The sequence below is a fragment of the Macrotis lagotis genome, chromosome 4 (assembly GCF_037893015.1).
Source record: "Macrotis lagotis isolate mMagLag1 chromosome 4, bilby.v1.9.chrom.fasta, whole genome shotgun sequence".
Classification (NCBI taxonomy): domain Eukaryota; kingdom Metazoa; phylum Chordata; class Mammalia; order Peramelemorphia; family Peramelidae; genus Macrotis; species Macrotis lagotis.
Genome location: NC_133661.1, coordinates 151,612,203 through 151,637,973, shown reverse-complemented (window position 1 = coordinate 151,637,973; position 25,771 = coordinate 151,612,203). Strand labels below are relative to the sequence as shown.

The following is a 25,771-nucleotide window of genomic DNA, read 5'->3' as shown; positions in this document are numbered from 1 at the left end:
AGACCCAGGCAACAGCCAGCTAGTGTGTTATTGGTTAAACTTCCATTTTACTCATTTTATCTCCGGGAAACAACTTGATTTACATGAGTGAAAGCACCTTTTCCCCACCCTAGAAGTGAATGAAAGGAAAGCATTTGTATCAGAGTTTTGGCCCCAGACCAAGTAGAAAAACAACCCTGTTTTAACTTGTTAGGTGAGCCAGGGGGTAGTCCTGAATAGCTACTCTATACAGGGGCTGGTCACACAGTAGGTACTCAATGTTTGTTGATTGTTGGGGGAAACTCATGCTAGGCTGAATGTGGTTTGTGAGCTGACTTCTCTACCTGGTCACCATCACCACCACAGGTTTAATCTGGATATATCTGACATGTGAGAAGGCTAGTAACTTCTCAAAGATGTCCACTTACGAGTTGGATGGGCAGCAGAATTTTCTAGTTCCCCATCTTGGGAGAGTCATTGAGGTCATGACCACAGAGAGAAGAATGATAGGAATTCAAAGAGATTCTATGGTTGTGTGGTTAACCACGGGCAAGTTGAAGATAGAGACCTCCTGGCTGAAACTTTCTACTCAAAGATGAAGTATATTCAGAAGAGTTAGCCTGTAGGATACAGGTTTCTTTTTTGGTCAAGGTAATAAGTAGTAATTTTCTTGCCTGGGAAGAATCAGTTGAAGAGGTAGAGTGCTACCATTGTGTGGGACTCTGGAGCAGGGACAAGGAATGTCCAGCTACAGATTGTAAAATGCCTGGCAACTGCAAGCCAGACTCAAATTTCAAAAAACCTAGGAACTTTTTAGGTATGAATTAATTACATATTTGATCAAATATAGCAGGATAATTTTTAAGTTGATAATTTTGTAAGGCCCCACAAATGATGTTTTAAATATCCAAATGGCCCGTGGCAGAAAATAATTTCCCCACCCCAGCTCTGGAGGCTCAGGGCCGGGTGAAGAAGTACAATTGGATGCATTTCACAGGGAAAGAAAGATGTCTCTTCTGAAAGACAGTAGGTAGAAGCTTCACTGGTCTTATTCTAGTTCACATTATGCATGTGTTGACAATGATCAGACATACCTTAGCACCTTTCTCCTTCACTTTTCTCCTTTGCTTATTCCTAGTTCTCTTTTTCTTAAGGATTCATGTTAGAAGCTCCCAATATATAGAACATCTACTCTGACTAGAGCAGTCTTGTCCAAATAAAGGAATACTGAAGGGTATTCAGAAATAGAAATCAAGTTCTAATAAGCAGAATTACCTGTTTCCCATAAACTTTCAGAGTTTTCAAACAGAAGTACTCAGAGTCTGGATGTTCCCCCCAGCACCTGGGTGTGGTCTCTTAGTTTCATTTATTCTGGTACCTGGTAGCTCAGGTCCTAGTCAATCTGACTGGTCTTTCAGAAGTTGCTAGTATTTCCATAAGTGATGACAGTTCCTAAATACTGATCAATTAATTTTAATTCAAAAAGTATTTATTAAGCACTTGTTATATTCTAGATACTGTGGTAAGGATAAAAAAAAACCCAGAGAAAATAAAGTGGACTCAGCCCCCCAGAGACTTTCCATCCCACTAAGGGGAAATGGCATCCATGTTCAAGTAGAACTGAGTTGACTTTTCCCAGATATAGTCCCATGACTATCTAAGATCTCTGATTGCAGAAGCTTTTATTGACTTGGTTGACAAGATACCTCATGGGGTCCTTTCATGAAATACTATATACACTGCTTTATTTATCAGGATAGCACAGCTGTAGTCACATTATTTTGGGTCCCTTGAAGCAAGTCATCAAGACTCAAAGGTTCATTCACTATAGATGATTCCCAAATGAAAGTCTATTTAGCTTGGAAAGCAAATTATTTTGGAAAACAATTGATCAATTAATAAACATTTATTAGGTACCTACTATATGTGAGGCATTGTGCTAAATACTGAGGCTACAAAATGAAACAAAAGACAGTCCCTGTCCTCAGAAAGCTTACAATCAAATTGGGGAGATATCATGCAAACAAATATAAACAAAGCAAGCTCTATAGAAGATAAATATGAATTAATTGAAAGAGGGAAAACATTGGGATTTAAGAGGGATTGAGCGAAGGATTCCTGTGGAACAGGGGCAGGGAAATTTCCAGTCCTAGGGCTGTTTAGTCTGGGACTGCCATAACAATCACAGAGGAGACTCAATATTCAATAAATCTAGGAGCTTTTCAGGGGTGAATTAATTAAATAAAAATTTAATGTTGGTCAACATTTGACCAAATATAGCAGGAAAATGATGTTATAAATATCCAAATGACCCTTGGCAGAACAAGGGTTCCCCACCCCTGTCATAGAAGCTGGAATTTTGGTTGGGACTTAAAGGAAGTCAGGTTGGTCAGTAGGCACAGTGGAGGAGAGAAGGTATTCTGGACATGAGGGAATGCTCAGATTTGGCAGATGGAATGTCTTACCCATGGATTAACCAGGAGACCAATGTTTCTGGAACAGAGAATAGACTTCAGGGAGTAAGGGATAAGAATGCTAAAAAGGTAGGAGTTGCCAAAAAGAACATTTTGTATTTGTTCCTGGAGACAATAGGAAGCCACTAGAGTTTATTGAGTAAAGGTATGATGGCATGATCATTTTAGAAAAATCACTTGAGTGACTGAATGGAAAATGGATTGGAGAGGGGAGAGACTTGAGGCAGGAAGACCCACCAGCAGGCTATCACAGTTATCAAGGCTGTTAGTTAAGATATTCATTGATGGCCAAGCCTTTCTTAGAGCTCCTGACCCCAACTGAGAGACATACAGTAGAGGAAGAAGGCACAAGGTGGGATGGATAGCTTGACAACAAGCAGATTTGGATGCAAAAGAAGTAATTTTACCAGACTCTAAGAATTAGTGGTTTTCCTCATTCGCATGGTATCACATCAATCTAAGAAAACTCAAATATCCTGGGCTGTGAAATTATCATTAATATAATCGCTTCAATCCTTTTCTTGAAAATACCTATTCTACAGCCTCATAACCCACCCCTCCTTCCACATTGCTCTATTTCTCTTCCTAATAAGCAAACTTTTAATAATGTTGACACATTTCTGTTGGAGGAATATGTGTGTTCTCAACTACCCAGTAGACTGTCAAAAACTCCTACATTTTTAGCTATGTTAAGCCTAGGATTGAGACATTGTTGATCGGCCCATAGGAGCCGTGCCACTCCTAGTTCTAATCTGATTCACTCTATGAAGCCAGTAACATTAGCCCAGTGAAAGGTGTAAATATTGGTCCCAGGGCATGTCTGTCATCATTTATTTGTTCATTCATTCAACAAGCATTTATTAAATATTTTCTACATGTGAGGCACTGTCCTGGGTGATGGAACTACAAAGATGAAAACAAAACAGTTTGGGCCCTCAATTCTATTAAGGAGGAACAACATGTAAAAGCAAATACAAAATAAATACAAGGTAAATACAAAGTTTTCAGGGGAGGAAACAATCTGAAAGGATCAGGTTAGCCCAGGAAACAAAATATTTAAGACCATTGTTGCAGTAACTTAAGCAAGAAGTGATGCCAGGAAGAGAGGGGGACATGTTTGAGAGAGGTCTTAGAGATAGAGTCAAATAGTCGAGATATGGCAAGTAATTGGATGTGGGGGTAATGAAAATGAAAAAGACCAAGATGACTACTAGATTGTGAACCTGAAAAATTGAAGACATTTTCAACAAGAAGAGGGAAGTTAGGAAGAAGGTAGGATTTGGATAGGAAGATAATGAATTTTGCTTTGGCCATGTCATATTTTAGATGCCTTTGTGACTTCTGGTTGAAAATGTCCAATTGGTGATGGGTGATGAGAGTCTAGAATTCTTGAAAAAGAATTGCATAAAGATGATAGTTGTATCCATGAGAACTAATAAGATCACAAGACAGAAAAGAGGGTCAAGTCAGAGCTTGGGGGATACCCATGGCTAACAACAACAATAGTGAGCATTTATAAAGTACTTAAAGGTTTGCAAAATGCTTTACAAATATTATTTTATTCCCACAATGACTCTGGGGGTGGAGTCATTATCTCCCTTTAAAAGATGAGGAGACAGAGATTACATGGCCTGTCAAAGGTCACACAGATAGTAAATAAGGCTGAATTTGATCATAAGTCTTTCTGACTCCAAGTTGAATCATCTTTGTGATGAATCATCTTTGCCTAGTGATTTATCCATGGATAATGATCCCACAAAGGAGAATTAGGATTGATCATTTAGAGGAAAACCAAGAGAATTTTTTCAAGAAAAAGAACCAAATGGATTGGCCCTAGACTAGACTCAGATACTATGAATGGAATACAAATAAGACTGGTAAATTTGGAATCAAAGGTCCCAAGTCCAATTGCCAACTCCATCTCTTAACTATTGTGTTATCCTGAGCAATCCCCTTCATTTCTCTGGACCTCAGCATTCCCATCTGTAAAAAGATGGCATAAACTAGCTCTTAATCCATGATCCATGTTCTCTATCCATTTGGTAGTCATGTGTATAGAGATGATAGAGTTATCAACCTATGAAAATTGATGAGGTCATCAGGAGAGAAAAGAAGATCCAGGTCAAAGATACCCACAATTAACAACAGTAATAGCTAGCATATAATGGAATAAATAAATGAATGAAGAATTTTTAAGTAAGTCAAAAGATATTCAAAGGCTTACTATGTTCCAGTATACTAAATACTGAGTATTCAAAGATGGCAAAACAATCCACTCAGGAGCCCATACTCTAATGGAGATGCCATAGATATAACTAAGTATATCCAAGATATATTCTTAGCTCCCACTCAAGATCCAAATGTAAAATGAGACCATTACAGCTTTCAAGGAGCTTAATTCTAGGGAGGGGGAGACAACATGTTTTGGACATCATGGATAAGGGTGGGGGTGGTTACTTTGTTTTGGAAAGTCACAGGGATGGTGAATGGGACTTTGAGGAAGATGATTGACATATCCTTCCCAGGAAGAACCCTGATGGTATTGGTTTGATTATGGTTTCAAAAGGAAAAAATAGAAAGGGGTGGGGGTGCAACAACAGATCAATAATATAATAATAACTAATATGTAGATGGAACTTTAATGTTTACAAAATGCTTTATTTGTGTTATCTCTTTTGATCCTTACACAACCCTGTGAAGTAGATGTTACTATTATCATTCCCATTTTACAGATGAGAAAACTAAGTCTGAAAGAAGTTAAGTGCCTTTCCCTGGGTCACACAATTAGTAAGTATCTGAGAAAGGATTTGAACTCAGGTCTTCCTGACTCTAGGTTCAGCACCTCAATGCAGATAACAAAACGTTGTCCAGGGCAGAATGTGGTGCATTTCTGAGACTAGCTAAATTTAATAGGGTATATGAGTTTGCTGTCTTGAACCCATCAATCTGGGCAACCCCAGGATAGATGTTCCAAAATGGAGAAAGTTAAGAGAGAGCCAAGTTTTACCTTAGTATAAAATCTTCCTAATCTGTGCCCAGTGATTTGGTGAATTTATGACTCTTACATAGGGTCATAGACCATAGGAAGGTTTACTACCCAGCCTAGGGAGTTGGAGCCTACAGAAAAAAACATTAAAATTCTGTCCTGGATCTGGGGTAGGCAGAAGAGAGGGAAGAGGAAAGGAAGAAACCTTGATTCTGGCGTCCCAGAATTATTTATTCCTAAAGCTTAGTCTTTTGCTACCCAAGAGAATCCTCCCAGTTTACCTCTGAGGAAAACTAAGTGGAGGTGGGCTTATAACTGTCTGGAGGAGGCGGGATTGGATGTAAAAATGTGTAAAGTTGTTAGATAAGAGTGATCTGACGCATATGCCTTGAAACGACCTAGGCTGGTGCTTCTTTTAAGTCACCCCATTTCCTCTTTTATCTCTTCCACATCCTTCCAAAAGGAAATTGAATTCACATTTTCAGTGCATGCCCAGATTTGGAATGATGCTTTAAGACATCATTCCATAAATGACGCATCTGGTTTCACAGTTTTTCCAGGTATCTACAAAATGCTAGCCTGGCACATATTTTTAAATGGTAATTATGCTAATAAAAAGAGTCCCCTTGATTTCCTGTCACTAAAGAATGCAATCTTGCTTTAGGGTAATTAGGATCAATCACCAAAAAGAAAAAAACTTAAGACCCCCTAAAAAGAAGACATTCAAAGTGTGATAGAAATTAATTAGACAAAATGACATTAGAGAATTTTTACCTGTATGGTGAAAGTACCCATGTGGTACAGTGACAGTGACTATTTGTTTCTCTATCACCATTGGGAAATGTGTGTGTGTGGGGGGGTAGGGGGTGGCATTCTACATAAGTGAATTTTCTATATAATTGAGTTTTAACCCAAGGAAATAGCATTTGAGTGGGAGAGGCCACAGACTGGAAAGAATGTTAGATGTAGAATTAGAAGACCTAATTAGAAGGTCTGTTTCCCACTCTATTAATGTGACTTTGGACTTGTCACCTCTTTATGCCTTAGTATCTTCATCTATAAAATATAATTGGATGTTCTCTGAAGATGCTTCTAACTCCAGATATCTAAGTCTAGTTTTTTTCAGTCATGTCTGATCCCATTTGAGGTTTTCTTGGCAAAGTTACTTGAGTGGTTTGTTATTTTCTTCTCCAGCTCACTTTACAAATGAGGAAACTGAGGTAAACAGGATTAAGATCACTCAACTGGGGGTAGCTAGGTGGTGCAGTGGATAGAGGACTGGCCCTATAGCCAGGAGGCCCTGAGTTCAAATATCATCTAGGTAATTTAATAATTATCTAGCTGTGACCTTGGGCAAGTCACTTAATTCCATTGCTTTAAAGAATTTTTTTTAAAAATCTATAAAAAAGATCATTCAGCTAGTAAGTATTTGAGACTGGGTTTAAATTCAGATCTTCCTGACCCCAGGAAAGGCACTCTATCCACTGTACCACCTAGCTGCCCTACAAATGAACAACTTGTATATTCCATTGACGGTTATTAAATATGTTTTTGTTGCTGTTGTTTAGATATTTTCAGTTTAAGTAGAGGAAGTTTGGAGTGCCTACCCCAGGTATTCACATGGACTATTTGTGCCCATCCTGTGCAGAGCATTCTGAACTCATATTGGTCTAATCAGCCACAGTCGGGCACACTGTAATTTGTCTCAAACATAGTGATGTCATTTTGGTCTTCTTTGATAATGAAGGACAAGAACCAGATGAAATGTTAAGAGAAATATATTCTATAATCAATCTCTTCCCTCTGCACTGACCATGCGTGCACCAAACATTAACACTGACTCCTGTAACCTCCATTCCATTGTCTAAGCTATGGAGATGAGGTCAATGAACTTCTCTTAAAGTATCTTGCCCCTCCCTGGCAAGAACTCTGGATAAATTCTTGCTGCCAGGCACAAGACAAGCCTCTATGAACAAAAAAATGAATCCCTGCCCTAGCCTGAAAGCATTAAGTCTTTGAGCTACACCCCTAATCTACATATACCTAATTACTTCATTTTCCTGCCTCTTTAAAGGTTCATCTCTCCTCAGTTGAGTGTCTTGTCTTCCTTTGGGAAACTAACCCACTCTTGGGAAGATCATCCCCCAATCTCTTCTGTCCCTATACCTTCCCTTACTACTTATCCTCTCACAGGGGCTGCAGTTGCTAAGCTTTCCCTTAGCTTCTGCTAACCACAGCAATATTTAATTTAATAAATTTTTTTTTATCCCTAAATTCTTCTGGGTCAGATTCAATCTTTTAAGTGAATTCTTTCACATTTGCTCAAGTCCCTGAAACCTTTAGCTGGACACATTTTTAATAACAACACAGTCTTGTCTTCCTCTTTGTGACCTCATTTTGATTTTTGTTTTTTGGGTTTTGGGTCTTTTTGTTTTTTGCAAGGTAAGGAGATTAAATGACTTGCTCAAGGTCATTCAGCTAGGTCATTATTAAGTGTCTGAGACCAGATTTGAACTCAGGTCCTCCACACTCCAGGGCTGGTGTTTCACCAAGCTACCCCTGTTTGGGTTTTTTTGACAAGGTACTAAAGTAGTTGGCCATTTCCTTCTTCAGCCCATTTTATAGATGAGGAAACTGAGGCAAATGGGGTTGTGACTTTCCCAAGATTATAGCGCTAGTACATGTCTGAAACCAGATTAAAACTCGGGAAAATGTGTCTTCCTGACTTTAGTACCTACATTCCATCCTTCCCTTATATCCCTTATAGCTTCATACTATGACCCTGGGAATCAAAAGAAATGGGTTGGGTCCAACACTTACAATGAAAGAAGCCCAGAATTGGACTTTAAAGGCTGAATTGGAAATGATGGTTGTTAAAGGGAGGCTGGTGTCCCCCAAGAGGGCAAGGGAAGAGTATCAAATACACAGTTCTGCCTCAGAATCAACCATCTACAGGCCTGGCTCTGTCCCCCCTTCCACTTCTGTGGTCTTGCCTCCCCCATCCACTCCACCAGAAACCCTAGAGATTATGTATGGAAAGCTGAAGGCACAACAGAAATGTGACTTGGTGTTATTAAAGGACAGGAGGGAAGTTTTGAGAACCTAACACCAATGCAAATTAGGAAATCAGATACTGCAGTCAGATGCCAACTGGAACTTTAAATGGACTACTTGAAGTATGGGAGGCCAGTCAATCTGTCAATCAACATGTATTAAGCACCTGCTGCATGTTTGGCATATTATAAGTCCTGGGGGATGCAAAAAAGGGGAAAAAGACAGTTTTCTAGTCTAGGGTCTAATGTCTTTGTGTCACATTTTAGGGCCAAATCAACCCTTTGACTTCCCTACCCATCAGCTTAATTTACACTGGCAGTAATACTCCTCCTTCCTTGGAGAGAATATTTCTTGTTCCTCTAAGATTTTTTTGAGTTGCTGCCCTAGTTTCTCATTAACTCTCCTCATGCAGGGGAAACATTCCTATCTCTGGGAGAACTCTTAAAGAATCATAACTATGACTCTCAACTTGTTGTAATGTACTGTTAATACAGTGAGGCCCTGAGGGGCTATGGAATTAGGTTATGCTTTTTGCCCCAAACTAAAATGCTCCAGGCTTTCCTGCATTTGGAATGTCTGTGTTCTGGTTTAAAATGGCTGTCAGGTGTTGTGGCTGCCTAGAGCAACTCTCCTTCCTTAATCCTTTTAATTTACCCAGATCATATTTTGAGCTGGAAGGGAGCTTGGAGGCTGTCTAGTTCAACTTTCTTGTTTTATGCAGTTAGATAAACTGAGGCCCAAAGTCATTAAATGACCAAGTCTCATAGATAGTAACATAGCAGGGATTTGAACACAGCTCCTTTGACTCCCAAGTTAGTTAGCCAGCCAGCATTTATTAAGCACCTTCTATATGCACTATGTTAGCACTGTACTAAATTGTAGGGTTACAAAGAGAGGCAAAAACACAGCATCTGCCCTCAAGGAGCCTATATTCTAGTAGGGGATACAGCATGCAAATATAAATAATATGTAGTATGTCCATATTAAAAAGAAGGTAATTTCAGGCAGAAGGCACTAGTGGGAGGAATTGGGAAATATCTCTTGCAGAATGTGAACTTTGAGGTGAGTCCTGATGAAATCCAGGAAGCAGAGGGGAGGAAGGATAGCATTCCAGAAATGGAGAATAATCTGTGAACCCAACCTGTGGTCCAAGGATTCCAGCACTGGTGCCATGCAAATAGTAAGACTTATTAAATATGTGTTTCAAAGATGAGGTTAACACATCATGACCATTACTTCACCATGACCATCATTATTAATGTTGTCTATCTCTTGTTCTCTGAAGGGTCTTGCCCTAGGCTCACATGCAAAGGTACAAGGTATTCTCCCTGCCCTTCAAAGGGTTATATTTTGGTAGAAAAGAGGATGCATTATTTTTATATTAAAAGTTTGTTGAAGGGCAGCTAGGTAGAGCACCCACAGAGCACCCACCTGGCTAGAATTACTCATCTTCTTAAGTTCAAATCTGGCCTCAGACATTTACTAGCTGTGTGACCCTGGGCAAGTCACTTAACCCTGAATACTTCTGTTTCCTCATCTGAAAAATGAGCTAGAGAAGGAAATGGTAAACCACTGCAGTATTTTTGCTAAGAAAACTCCAGAAAGAAGTTATGGAGAGTAGGTAACACAACTGAAAACAACTATACAACAAACACACTTAATCATCACCAAAGAATATAAAAGAACATTTCAAATGAGGGGCAAAATCTCACCCCAAACCCTTGGCCTTTAACGTGTTGGATAGAGCCAAATGACCTATCAGTCAACCAACAAGCAAAGAAAATTATTTTGTTCAGTGTTTCCTTTCAAGTATGCCTAAAATTCTACCACCTTTGACCCTGTTTACCTTCTATCTTTCTTAAAAAGTAGTTGTCATCCTATGTGTTTGTAATTCTGATGATTTCACAGTATATCACTTTGTACTGACTTTTCCATATTTCCTTTCATGTGTGATGCTTATTATATTTATAATACTGTATCATGTCCTATTATATTAATTATTAATCATAATTTGTTCAAGGCAGGTAGGCAGGCACTGGGTCTAGAGTCAGGATGACCTCATTTCAATCCTATCCTGTCATTTAACCTTATTTGCTTTAATTCATTGGAGAAGAAAAATTGACTACTTCAATACCTTTGTCCAGAAAACCCTATGACAAAATGTGCATGGGGTCAGAAAATATTGAACACAAATTAACAGCACTATTGAAAACTTGTTAAGCCATTCCCCAATTGTGGGAGATATGGGCTATTTTCAATTTTTATCAAGATAAATAGAACCTCCTTGACAATTTCTGTACAGATTGTTTTTTAAAGCTGTTTTTGGGATAAAATCCTATCAGTGGAATGGCTGAATCAAGATGTAGGAAGACTTTTTTGTGACTTACTACCCCACAGTATTTGCAGTCCTAATGACAGAGTGCCTATTTCACCACAACTCTGTCACTGCCACATCTTTTTGAGTGGAGGCATTTTTGACAGAGACAAGTCATAAAAATTTGATCACTTGAGACACATTTGAGGGTGACAAAGTATAAAAATATAATTGCCTGAATTTCCATTTGGTCCAGAACAGTTCAAGATAGCAAAATAGTGAATAAAAAAGCATGATTATTAATCTATAAAAGTTAAAAGAATCCTTAAAAAATTCTCTGTAGCATCTTTACTTCAATATTAAAAAAAGAAATTATCTGTTTTCTTATATCTTTTGTAGCTCTTAAGGGAAAATTGCCACATCATTAGAGATAATTTTGAGGGTCAAGATTCCCATGGTTTGGAGAAACAGAGTATGTGTCAGTGATGTAGCCTACCGTCGTGGAATGAATGGTGAATTTGAGGTGTGGGTTATGGTGCTGCATTTATGTGGTTGTGTGACTATAGATAAACCCCATAACCCCACTGGGTCTAAAATTGAAGTGATAATACTGGTACAATCCACTTTGCCAGCATGTTTTGAGGAAAATACTTTATAAAGTGCTCTTTGAAGGTAAACTGTTAAATTTAGTTCAGTAAGCACTTATTAACCACCTAATATAAACAAAGTACTTTGCCAGGTCCTAGGGACACAAAGACAAAAAACAAAAACAAAAATAAAACCATTCCTTGCCATCCAGAAGTTTAGTCTTTTTTGTTGTTGTTGTTGTTGTTTTGGCAGGCAATGGGGTTAAGTGACTTACCCAAGGTACGTCACTGATGTCAGATTTGAACTCAGGTCTTCTTGACTCACTGTTCAAAGTTTAGTCTTCTAAGGGAGCTACAGATTATGTACACATAAACATAGGAACATGTGATTCCATTGGAATTATTTTAGTGTTACCTAGAGCACTGAGAGGTCATACTTGCCAACATATGTCAATGGCAGTATTTGAACCCAGCTCTTCTTGATTGCAATTTATAATTTCTGCACAGTTGGGTTTTTTTAAATGATGTTTTTAGGGAAAAAATCCTAATGATGGAATGATTGGGCCAAGAAGGATAAAGATTTTTGTGACAATACTTAATACTATCTACTATACTGAGCTGTCTTTCTTTCTTTCTTTTTTTTTTAAAGTGAGTTAAGTGATTACCCAAGGGTCACACAGCTAGTATCTGAGGCTGAATTCGAACTCAGGGTTTCCTGAATCCAAGGCAAGTGTTCTATCTACTGCACCACCTAGCTGCCTCTTGTGTTTCTTTCTAATGACAGAGTGAATGCAAAACAATTTCTGGAGAAGAAGAGTACTGATTAGGGAGAGGGAATATGGAAGAGGTCCCCTTTAAGGATATATAGCCTTGGTGTTGAGACTAGAAGGAATCTCAGCAAGTGGACATGAGGAGGGAGTTCAGGTCAGTTCAGGGGATGGTCTGGGGAGAAAGATGGGAGATGGAGTATTTTATTCTGTGATAGAATGCAAGCTACATAAGAATGGGGTCTTTGTTGTATCTGAATTTGTATGGGAGTGTTCAGGATGTGTGTGAGGGTGTGTGGGATTGCTGAGCCTTCACAGGATGCTCATCTGCCTTTGATGTTCACCTGCTCTCACCTATGACTCCAAGAAGTTAAGGCATGTGCGGTGGTCACTCTCCAGTAAAACTCTCTGGGCAGATGGGCTAAACCAGCCTGAGGGTAACTTCTAGGCCCCAACCCATTAGTGATCTGGCAATATGTCTACCCCAAGCATGTGAAGATTTTCCCAGGTGGAATGGACAAATGAGAACAATTTGTTCTATTGACCTTGAAGGCAGCTGAAACAGGTGCGGTGGGGGCCTTGGAGTTTGATCAGGCATCAGACACCAAGGTCATCTTCTGTATCCTGAACCATTGCTATTCATGCTGACTTTTGTCCTGCCACTGGACTTTGATGACTCAGGAAGAGAAAATGAGACTGAGGACTTTGTGCAACTCTGCCTCACTTAAATCCAATTCATGATAAAGTCAAGATATCACCCCAGAACAGCCATCTAGCACCCAGTCTTTTTTTTGTCCAGAACTAGGAATTCATCAATACAAGGGAACTCATCCTACCTACCCCAACTCATCAATAACCTATAGTCTTTTGGGGTTTATGGGGGCAGGTGGGGCAGTCAATGGGGTTAAGTGACTTGACCAAGGTCACACACCTACCTGAGACTGAATTTGAACTCAGGTCCTTCTAACTCCAGGGCCAGTGCTCTATCCACTGTACCTCCTAGCTACCCCCATAACCTGTAGTCTTAAAGGGTGCCTAGGATCGCTGAGAAAGAAGTGAAGCAACTTACCCAAGATACATTGTGAAGTATACTCGAGGCAGCACTTGAATTACTCTTTCTCATTCCAAGGTCAGGCCTGTATTCACTAAACCAGCTTAATATGATACATTTATTAAGCATCTACTTCCAGATTCTGTGTTAGTCACTAGAAAAACAAATAAAAAGAAGGATAAAAGCTTACAAGCTAATGAGGGAAACTTCAAGTGGGGGAGATGGCGAATGCCAGAGGGTAAATGTGCATGATGAAGATGATGAAGATGAGTAGGAAGTCAATAAAGAGATGATTGCCATTTTGAGCCCTCTCTACATAGAGGTTAGGAGAAAAGGTTTTTGTTCTGCCCTCTGGCACTCTAGTCAGAGAAGGAGAAGCAACTGAGGGTACTGATGGGGAGTGGATAGTAAAGCTGAAGTAGTCACCATTATGTTGTTTCCTGATGATGACTATATCAGTGATGAATTGATGGAGTTGAAACCATGCAGAGCAGCTGGTGGCAAATGAAGAGAATTGTTAACACATAATAGTGATTTAATAGATGTTTATTGAATTGAATCCTTTTCATTAGAGTCCTAAGCAGAATGGAAGAGTGTTTTGTCTATAGTACCCTTCTATATGTCTTTTTATTCCCAGGGCATCAGTAGAGTGAAAAGGTGATCCAGATTCATATACTGCCACTGTTATTATGTGACCTTGGATAAGTTGAATCACCTCTCTGAATCTCAGTACTTTTGTCTGTTAAGTGGATTAGATGATCACTTAAGGTCCCATCCAGCTCTAAAAAATCTTATAAGACTATGATTTACCCACAAATATTCTATGCAGCAATTCTGGCTGCAGCATCCTACCCAGGCCTGCTCTCTTCTTAAGGACCACATGCTGCAAAATTACTTTCAACTGTCCTTTTCTCAGTTTGGTAGCTCTCAACTAGAAGAAAGATAATTTGATTTTTTTAAAGTAATTTTCATTATGAGAATGACCAGTAGGAAGAATCTTCTTTCCATAAGTCTGTATGCTAAGTTATGCCTGGGGAGGCACTGGGAAAGCATTGAAAAATAATGCCTGAGGCTTGTAAGTGTGGCATATTAAATGCTTAAATTCTTAGTCATCTTTTAATTTAGCCTCTTAGAGCATACTTTTTAAAATAAATATACATATTTAAATTATAATATAATATTATATAGATTATTTCTATGTGTGTGTGTCCATTAATGACTTCCTATCCTTTTCAGAATCAAATATAAAGTGACATTCCAAGTCCTTCATAACCTGTATTTCAGTTCCACCACCACCTCCTTTCCAGTATTTTTAAATTTACCAGGTCCTCTGTGATCTAGGGTCATCAAACTCCATATTGTTCCTCTTGGCATATCCAAAGGCAGTTCCCCATGCCTGGTGAGAGGTTTGGATCAGATGATCCTGTCTAATTATCTCTTCCAGGTCAAAACCTGTCATTTTGAGTCACTAAACTAATACTTGATTTCTAAAAGGTTCTATGTGATCAGCTTGCTTATGATACCCTGTTTTTATTTTATCTTGTTTGGTTTTTGGGGGTATCTCAACCCTTCCAATGATAAACCTATGATCTTCATGTGATATCATTCTAGAAATGGCTCATCCTTCTTCCTATATCTTCCCCTTCTTGTTTACTTCCATCACTTTGATCTGCAAAGGTACATTTTTCTCTTGGTGGTCACATTCCATCCAGGATGTATTTTGTCCTTTTGAGACTTCTTTTCCCCATTGAAGTGACCTTTGTTCATTGTCAGCATCTTCCTTTGTACCCAGATATTGGGAGAGAGTAGAGTGATTCAATAGCACTATGTAGTTCACTCTGTGAAATAAGTAACCTGGACCAGGGATGATTCTGAGTTCCATAGAAGCCCCATCCAACCTTTTTTTCAGATGGAAAAAACAAGCAACAGAGATGAAGTGAATTTTCCAGTAGTTCACATTTATATAGCATTTTAAGGTTTGCAAAATGCTTTTAATATGTTTGTTCTTTTAATCCTCCCTACTAATTTGTAAGGTCGGCACTATCATTTTTTTCAGGATCTTATAGCCTGTTAGTAGTGGTTGGGGTAGAATTTGAACTCAGGTCTTCTTGACAACAAGTCCAACACTATCCCTTCACCACTTTGCTTCTTATATCCTGACATCAAGTAGAATCTTTCCAAGGAGTATTTTGTATTTTAAAAAGGCAAACTTCATATTTCAGGTGGTGGTACATGCCACTGCAAGAGGGTTAAGATCAATTTGATATCTATACTGTCTGTCCCCAATATACTGATCCTTTGGGAGGGTGATTCATCAGGCTGTCTGGTGAGAAATGAATTTTCCTAGGTAAGAAACTAAGCACATCAGAGCTCCCAGGCTAATCAGTAGCATGTGAATGGCCACTGCAATTTCAATCTGAATGAAATAAAGGAGATGCAGTCTCAAAAACAAACAGAAGCAGCAAAAACCCAGCTGTTTATTAGCACAAATTAAGCTCTAATTGGTGAAATGTATGGGAAGATTCTTCACTGAAGTCTTAGTCATAGTTCAGTAAGGATCTTGATTTTACCAGTGGTCCATAACACTGGACAGTATAGCCCAAGGATGTTACTAAGTTTAGAAAAGTTTATGTCCAAAATTGGCCACAATGTAATGAATTTTGTTACAGTAATTTAGGAAGATTATTTACTTAATTGTGGAGGGTTTGACTACTTTGTTGCAATCACAGACCTTTAAAAGCAGTGAAATTGGAGAGTTTTTGAGCAGGACCCTTGCATGAATAATATAGTGACACCTTCTTTACTGGGGGACAACTGCAAACCATTCTTCTTTACTTTGGCCCCATATCAGAGTCCTGGAGTAGTGTAGTAATGTGGGAGAATTGAGGTCAGATCCCACGTCTGCCGTTTCTTTCTGTGTGACTTTGGGCTGGCCACTTCCCTTTTTTGGTCCTCACTTTCTATGTCTTTCAAATCTGGAAGTTGGAGCAGATGATTCCCAAGTCCCTTTTTGTTCTAGATCTATTATGATCCCAGGTCAGCAACATAAAATCCCCCACTTTGGAAGGAATATAAATGATCAGCTAACTTGTGCCCTTGTTTTATTTTTCTTTCTCAAAAGTTTGTTATATCTTCCTTCATCCCACAGTTCTGTGGCCTTCCAAGGAGACGCCTTCTTGAGGCTTGATGTAGCATTTTATCTCTGGTCTACATGCTGAGATGATGAAGAGTGGGCTCTATGAACTTTTTTCATCTTAAAAAGACATCTCGACTATTTGTCCCTATCCCCTGTCCTCTAAGAAAATTACTGCTGTTTTTTGAGACACTTTAACCAGCATAGTTGGCCCTGAACTGAAATCATATGATGTATTAAAGGCTTTGAAAAAAATGAATTTTTACATGTTTTTTCTGACCCTCCCTTATATATGGAACCCAGAAATGGGGTAGAAATAGGTCTTTGCTTTCCTTGGTTGGACAATATGAACCCTCTGAGCCCTCTGAGCAACAACCAGGGAGTGAAGCTTCTAGGCGACCAGCCAGAAACTGTGGTTTTGAAATGACAGATGTAGTTCAGGCTCTTCACCAAGCCACAGCTGTGGCCAGTGGGCTTTCCGGGAAAAACATAGAGCTAGAACAGCAAAGATGGGTGTTTAACAGAAGACCATAACTGGAAATACCAAGGCAGCATTGCAGTGACAAGGCTCAGATGACACAGAGGATAGTAGGAACTTGCAATCAACAAATTAAAATTACTCATATTGATTTAAAATTTGAGGTATACAGAATATTGTCTTCAGTCAGTAATAGACATAAAAAATAATCTTTGTCCTCAAATATCTTGCCTTTTAAAAATAGTTATATTGACATCTTTTGGATTTTACATTTTAGATTTCCATCTGTATCCCTCTCTTTGATCTTTCCAAGAGATTTATTCCTGTTAACCTAGAATTTTTAAAAAGGAAAATAAGAAAAAAAGATTAAAATTCAGCAAAACTAATAAATATATTAATAAAAATCTGACATATGCTATGTTCCACACCATTCAACCCTCAACACCTCTTCAAAGGAGAGGAAAGATATGTCTTTCCATACCTGTTCTTTGGGGTTTAGCTCATCCTATATAATTTTGCAATATTCATTTTTATTATTTTGTTATTTTTATTATTTTTTCCATTTATATTGATATAATCATTGTATGTAATGTTTTTTTTTGGCTCTGTTTACTTTGGTCATGTAAGTCTTTCCATGTTTTTCTGTATCTTATCATGTACCACAATTTGTTTAGCCATTCCCTAGTCTATTACCATGTATTTTCCTTCCAGTTTTTGGCTATTACAAAAAGTACTGCTATAAATATTTTCATATACATGGAACCTTTTTGGGGGGGTATATGCCTAACATTAGAATCTCTGGGTCTCTTAGCCATTTTACTTGTGTAATTCCAAATTACTTTCCAGAATGGCTTACTAATTCACAATCAAACCAATAATGTCCTATCTTTCCATAATTCCTCTAAAATCTTATATTTTGTCTTCTTTTCCAATTTGCTGAATGTAGGGCAAAACTTCTCAGGGTTATTTTGATTTGCATTTCTCTTACTATTAATGATTTGAAGCTTTCTTCCACACGATTGTTAATAATTTACAATTCTTTTGAGAAAGATTTGTTCATATTCTTTGACTACTTACCTATTGGGGAATGGTTTTCTCTTTATTCTTATCAGAGATTTTTGATACAGATATTTAATAAAGAGATTTTTTCCAATTTATCACTTCTCTTTATACCAAATGCATAATTTTTGTCTGCACAAAGCTTTACAATTTCATATGATCAAAATTATTCATTTTATCTTTTGAAATTGCCTCTATTGTATTTGGTTAAAAATTTTCCTCCTGACTACAACTTACTTTTTAATGGAGAAGTAGTAGAAAAGTCACTCCATCCCAGACATTTCCTGACTCCAAATGCACCCATCCTATTAAATCATGCTGCCTTGACTAACAAGTTATATACAAAACAGTATCCCAGAGAAGTATGACATATGCTGTGCCCTCATGGAGTTTCTAGTCTAATTATGAAACTAAGTTATTATACATGAAATAGTGTGTTCATAAAAACTTACCAGTGTGGGTAGTAACTGTGATAGAAATTTAGAAGAGGGAGAGGTCACTATGGCCTAGGAGAAAAGGCTTCCTAAGAGCTAAGGTTTGAAACATCCTGACTGTATTTCAGTTCAGTCCACTGAAACAGTTTTTATTAAAGCACCTATTACTTTATATGAAAGGTATTGTGCTATGTGCTGAAGCAGAAACCCTAGACTCTGGTCTCTGCATGTAGAGAGCTTATGTTCTACTTAGATGGGAGGGATGTAACATTAATACATTTAATTATCTGCCAGTCACATCAGAAGAGATTAAGAGTTGTTTGGGGATACTATGAATATACAATGACCAGAATGGAAGGAGTATTTTTAAATAAGGCTGAAAAATGATCAAGGGTCATATTTGACTCTCAAGGTCAAGATAAAGATTGTGGATTTTATGCAGTTATGCTATTAGGGGATTGTTACTTAACTGATTGTAGGGGGAATATACTTTGGGAAGTACCATTGTATCAAAATAAAATGTGCCAATTTAAAAAAAAAGAATATAGTTTTGTGAGCAGGATAGAGACATGAGGACTGTGTCATTCATGGTCCTACATTAACTTGCACGTTTCAGTAGGGAGAAGAGGAAACTGAGTCCTGGCAATATGTTAGATAAAGGTATTCAACCTTGCATTAGCCCAAAGGAATTCATTTGATTCTGGCTTCATCTTGTCTGGGGGTCTCAATCACTACTGACCATCATGGTCTTTCCTTGTCATGAAATCTACACCAAAAAGTGGGAATAAGAGTAAGGGATCATTAGAGGAAATCTTTGGAGGGCTCAGAATCCATCAACATGCAGGGGATTCAATAGAAATCCAGTCAAGTTCCAGTATCAGCCATTCTAATTCTCATCCCAGCCAGAGAGGAGATCCCCCTCCCCCACTTATCAGGAATTTTCCAGAAAGATCACCACCTCTATTTGTACACAGTAGAAACAAGTACTTACTGTGTACAAGGGTGCATATATCAATCTGCAGAAATCACACCCCTTGAAACCTCCTTCCCACTAGCAAGCCAGCCACAGTGGCACCTCTGAACTGAAAACTCATCAGGATGCGAATAGGCACGTTGGCTTCTGTAGGCTGAACTTGAGGTGGGGGGTTGTTATGACAGGCAGGGTGTAGTTCTACCTATTTCTGACAACTCCTTGGGGCCCAAAGGACTGGTTCCCGAAGGCAGGGAGCACCTCTGTAAGATGAGCCCTCACCTTGCAAGGGTTCTGTAGGAAGGTAAGGTGGGGCAGAAACATTTTTTGGAGATGATGGTCAGTTTGGGAATTGATTTGCTGAAATAAAATCGGTATGCTGAGGGAAAATCTTTGATGAAAGGAATGATAGTCCAGGAACAGTATCTAGTCACTGAAAAGGACAGTCAGGCATAGGGTCAGAAGCCTGTGGGTTACGTTGTACACTGTCTATGTCTCCTGAGAGGGGAAGAATAAAGAAATAGTGGCTTAAACCCCTGGAAGTTCTGCCCAATGACCCAACCTTGTGGGAATTTACTCAGCCTACTGGGGAGGTGGGCTCATCCTGTCTGCAGGATTTCCAGGGAAAGCTGAGTCAAAGCAGATTGCCTCACAGTCATAGAGAGAAGTTACTGTTTAAATAATGTTTTATCTTATTTTTCCTCAATGACATGTAAAGACAATTTTTAACATTTTCATTTTAAAACATTGAGTTTCAAATTTTCTCTATCCCTCCCTCACCTCCTCCCTTCCTGAGAGAGTAAGCAATTTAATAAAGATAATACATGTTCAGTCTTGCAAAACATATTGCCGTAAGAGAGAGGTTAGGTTCTTTTTCTCTCTCTCTCTCTCTCTCCCTCACTAAGGCCTCTTTTTCCTTCTGATGTTCCAGAGAACATAGGAATTTTTTTTCTTAAGACATTTGGCAGTAGTGTCACTAGTGATGATTGAGATCCCTGCTCTTGGATGGCCTCCTAGATCTCAGTCCATGGACAATACTAAGTTGAAGTTAGTCCTCTGTGGTACAATAAGAGTCTGAGATGAGATTCAAACTGACCCCAGGGTCACTAAGCTAATAAGTTTCTTAAGAGGGATTCAGACCTTGGGTATCCTGACTTTAGGGCAAGTGTTAGATCTACCACATCATGATGCCATTGTAATATTTCTCATAGTTTTATGCCCTAGGCCTCCCAGACTCAATATCTGGGTGCCTCAAAAAGTCTCATGGGAGCAATTGTTGCAGGTTGTCATTCGCTTCCTGCCAGTATTCCCTTCTTTTTCCCATCTCCTGATGGAACTCTGGCCCTCTCTCCTCCCCTTCAAATTCTCATCCCTGCAAAAGGAAAGCCAGAATTTCTACACCATTTAGACCAAGGTAGAGAACCTTTTTTCTGGCAAAGATCATTTGAATATTTATAACTTCATTCACCTGATATATTCAGTCAATCATTTCATTAATTTAATCCTAAAAAGCTCCTAGATTTATTGAATTTCAAGGTCCCACTTGTGGTTGCTGTGGCAGCACCAGAGCAAATGATTTCAAATGACAGCCTCTGCCCGTGATATAGATTTTCAGACCTGCTTCCCCCCTTCCTAGGTCACGCCATTTATGAAAGGTTATAGAGTATCAGATTGTTTTGACCCTTTTTTATTTTATTCTGTTTTCTTAATGAAACTCAGATCCCTTGGATAAGCAGGGAGTCATCAGCTGTAGGCCTTTGAGTAAGATGGAGGTCTCACCATCTTCCCTGACATGGCTTTACCATCTGCTACACTCAGCAGATCTCTAGACCCTGACATCTTCTCTACCGATGCAACCTAAGGACCCCAGATCTTGCCATTTACCTTTTTACTGCACCCTTAGGACTTTCAGACCTTTCTGTACACTTTACAATAGAACCCTGTTCCAAGTGTTGTCTTCTCCTTGTATCATCAATGCTTGGAGGAATAGTTGGTACTGAAACTTTTGATCCATTCACACCTGATTGCTAAACGCTCTAAGACTATGATCTATAGCACCAGAGAGGGAAAAACAGAGACCCTTAACAGAAACCCCTCTTCACATGAGGGGGGAGACCAGAGAGGTGGTCAGAAAGAAAATGTTTGTTCACTGAAGAAATAAAATAATTTCTTTTAAAAACTTAAAATAACAACAACTTGAACCATCAACCCTTCTTAAGGGCAACAATGTAACCTGGTTTGACTGCTTTCCTTGTAAGTACTGGGGTTTTTTTGTATTTGTGGTGGCAAGAGACACATTCTGGTTCATTCTCTACAGCATGTCCCAAAAGTCTTCACTGAACATTTAAATTTGGGGCAGTGAGGTGGCATAGTGGATAAAGCACCGGCCCTGGGTACCTGGGTTCAAATCTGGTCTCAGACACTTAATAATTACCTAGCTGCGTGGCCTTGGGCAAGCCACTTAACCCTGTTTGCCTTACAAAAAACCTAAAAACAACAAAAAAAAAAGATTTAAATTTTATTAGCTTTAAAATACACTGAGACTTTTAGGACTTCCTGAATGTATAGACACACCTCATAATGGTTTATCTTTAGGATATCATATATATATATATATATATACACATACACATAGTTCACATGATTTAGATATATGATAAATGTATGTTTTAATAGATGCATGTATATATATAAAACATAGTCCATATATTTGTGTTTATAATATATAATTGTCTCATTTATATGTATATTAATATATACTTAATATGTACACTTAACCCAAACCAGGCATCACTTTTTGGAACTGAGGCTTTTGTTTCTTGAAGACACAGATGGGCATCTATCTTGGGTTGAAGTGGAATGTTGCACTAAGTTGAGGTTAAGAGCAGTCTGGTTTGACTTCTGCAAAAAGATACCAAGTCTTTGGTCACTTAGCTCATGTAGAGATCAACAGCCGCCTCGGGAAAAAATAGATCTGTGTATTTTGAAAATCTAGTTGGGAGAAGGCTCCCAGATAAAGGAAGGATAAACAAGTTTTAAAAATTCCAAAAGGGCAACATGCCATTTGTTTTTTAAGTAAAAGAAGTTGAGCTATAGTCTACTTCCTCAAGTGAAAGTTTCCAGAAGCTATTGGGTGTGAGAGGGAATCTAAGAGATTTTTTTTTTTAGGAGAAAAGGGAAGGAAAAAAGGGTCTGGGAGACCTTCAAGGGAGAGAGAAAGTAGAACTTGTGTCCTTGGATTTTGTGGAGCACCGAGACAACCATGAACATAGCATGATGCCCCTTTCCTCCAAGCAAGGGTCTTGAGCTGGACGGGTCACACTCACCCTAGTTAGTGTAATTAGATTTCACAGCTGTTGACAGGACTGCAAATAGCCCCAGCAGCTGGTGTTTTCCCTAGAAATCAGGTGTATTCTTTCCTATGTCCTGCTGGGAGCTAGAATTAGTTAAACAAACACAAAAAATATGGGCAGCAATAGGCCAGAGGACTGGAGAGCTGTCAACAGGAAGCTGGGAGGATGGAGAAAGATGCAGCCAGGAAGGGCCAGACAGATAAGCTCAGGAAACTGCTCCATGTTATTTGGGCAGAGGCTCAGTTTCATTGAGATTTCTTCCTCCTCTCTCTTCTGAAGAGGATTCACACTTAGCCATAAGGAACCCACTTTAAAACAAACAGGAAATGATCTTTTTAATTTCTTGGTTCCCATTTGACAGACTGTAAAAATTGACCAAAAAAATATGCTAGTTTGTGGTCAAGGAGTACTTTCCTAATCACCATGTGAAGTGAGTTGTGTAAACCCTATCATCCCCATTTTAGAGATGAAGAAACTGAAGGTTAGAGTCAACAATTTGTTATTCACATGGATAGTACATACCAGAATTGAGACTTCAAGACTCAAGCCCAGGGCCTGTCTCTGTATCCTTTTTTTTTTTCTTGTTCTCAGTCTTACCATCTGTCAAGGGGGGATGCTGGGATGTTTAAAACCCTTCCTGTTTACTTCAGGCAATTCTCTCTTTTCTAAGTGTGAAATACCACTGAAGTGGTGATAGGACGACAAAACCTCAATATTTGATGCAGAAAACCTCAGGCCCTTTGCCTCCCAGACCCAGTGTTCTTTCTACTGAGCAGTGCTGAGTGGTTAAGTGATCCATCTGTAAACCAAATACAGGATTTGAACCCCAGGATCATAGAATAATAGATTTAAAGCTGAAGGAAAGCATTGAACACTTATTAAGTGCCTACCACATCCTAAACACTTTCCTAGGCTCAGGAGACCCAAGGTCAAAAATGAAAAACTCCTTGCCTTCAGAGAATACAAATTTGAACATAGGAGGCAATCCTTGCAAACATAAAATTATATATACAAGCTAAATTTTTGAGGGGTCTTTGAATTCAGCCCTTTCATTTGGAGGCATCAGTGCATAGTGACTATGGGCTAACATGTCACTGCTGTCTGCCTCAGTTTCTTCATCTGAAAAGTGGGAATAGGAATAGTACCTACCTCCTACAGTGGTGGGGAGAATCAAATGATATAATATTTATAGTGCTTTGTTTAAATCACTATAAAAAGTTAGCTATTCTTGCATAGGGACAAACTGAAGTTCACAGAGGTTTGGTGACTTGTCCAGAATCACCCAATTAGTAAATATCTAACAATGGATTTGAACTCAGGTCTTTCTGACTCCAGGTCCAGTATGCTATCTTCCAGGGTAATGTTCTTTCCAACACCAAGGCTGGTTCTTTTTCAATGATGTTGTTCTTTTTCTTGACTTTAAATGTTGATTGTTGTCCAGTTATGTCTGACTCTACATGATTGCACAGTTTTTCCATGGAGTTTTCTTGATAAAGATAGTAGAGTAGTTTGCCATTTCCTTCTCCAGTATATCCCCATTTTGTAGATGAGGAACTGAGGCACATAGGGATTAAGTAACTTGCTCAGGGTCACACACACACACACACACACACACACACACACACACACACAGACAGATTTGAACTCAGATCTTCCTGACCCCAGGGCTGGTGCTCTCTATCCACTGTTCCACCTAGCTCCCTCCTGCTCTTAAATTTGGCAAGTACTTAATAGATGCTTGTCTAACTGAATCCATATGGCCTCTGTGTCTAATTTTGATTCCATTATACTCTACAGCTTCTTTCTCTAGGAAAAAAAAACTGGCCTGATAATTACTTCAAGACAGAATGGGGACTAGAGGCACCCCATCTTTGGCTGCTCAGGCTCTTGTTATCTATAGCAGTTGGGTAAAGCTCAGGGCTTGGGATATTTATACTCTCTTAGTCCTGTTTTGAGTTCACAGAAGATGTTTAAGGATATAAAAACAAGCTAGGATTTTTTTCTTTTTCAGTAGCTTAAAAAAGAACACAAAACCGTGCCCTAAATCCTTAACTAAAAACACAAACCAGAGCCTTAATTACCATCTTTTTTTCCTCTCTTTTGTTCTGTAGCCAGAGAACATTATGCTACTGGATAAGAATATTCCCATTCCACACATCAAGTTGATCGACTTTGGCCTGGCTCATGAAATTGAAGATGGAGTGGAATTTAAGAATATTTTTGGAACCCCAGAATTTGTAGGTAAGTTTAGTTTCTGTGACCTGACAGAGGATAAGGGTCAGGCAGGGAAAAAAAGTAAGGGAAATTCTCTTCTTGAGCTTAGGCTACGACCTCTCGAAAGCATCCTTTTCTTGCTCCATTTTGTATGTTTACTTTCTGGCTAGGGATGCTAATGGGTAGTGTCCCATCAAGACATGTGTACCTGGGTTTGGAGGAAAAATAAAGATCTGTCTAGGCTTCTGCTTGGAGGAGTAACTTTGATGCTTAAAGAGACAAGAACTGGAAGAGGACAGCACAGAAGTGAGGTTTCCTCCCTTTGCCATGATAGTACCATGGAATTGTAGGTGCTTTGGTTAAGCCTCAGCTTCTCTGAAGAGAAGCTTCTCTCTCTTACTCCCCCAACCACCCCAGCCTTTATTCTCATTGGGAATTATTTTCCAGATTTAAAGTAGCCTCACCCTCCTGAATTCCAACAAACTCAGCCTTCTGGAATAGCTTTTGATCTTCTAAAAGGAAAAAAACCCCAACAACCAGATGCCAGAACCGCCTACTCACCTACTTACCTCCCATTTCTTTATTACCATTCCTTTATGCAGGCAAAGGGAGAATTGAGCTGGTGGGAGGGCTCCATAGCCCTCTTTTCTCTGGTGTATGCCCTTATTCCTCTCCCCTGGAGAACAAACCATCTGCTTCCAAAGCCACCTCCTGGATCTTCCTCTGCTCCAGATATGGGGCAGAAATTTTAAGTTACACTTGCTTTTGAATAGATTTTCTCATCTGAGATTCATAGTGGCCATGTGGGCAGGTAGCACAGGTAGCATTATTCTTGTTTTTAAAGATGGAGAGTCTGGGGGAAGGGTGATGGCTATTTGTCCATCTTCACATGTTATTTGGACTCCAAGATCAATGGCA

At 39.0% G+C, this 25,771-nt stretch overlaps 1 protein-coding gene across 3 annotated transcripts in view; it reads left to right on the top strand.

The window, feature by feature from the left end:
• The window catches only part of DAPK2 (death associated protein kinase 2), a 194,549-nt gene that overhangs the window by 131,721 nt on the left and 37,057 nt on the right, over positions 1-25,771 (top strand). For all 3 annotated transcript variants that reach the window (XM_074234366.1, XM_074234365.1, XM_074234364.1), the window contains exon 5: positions 24,751-24,880. In XM_074234366.1, coding sequence (XP_074090467.1) covers positions 24,751-24,880 — 130 coding nt within the window. The remainder of the gene's footprint in view (positions 1-24,750; positions 24,881-25,771) is intronic.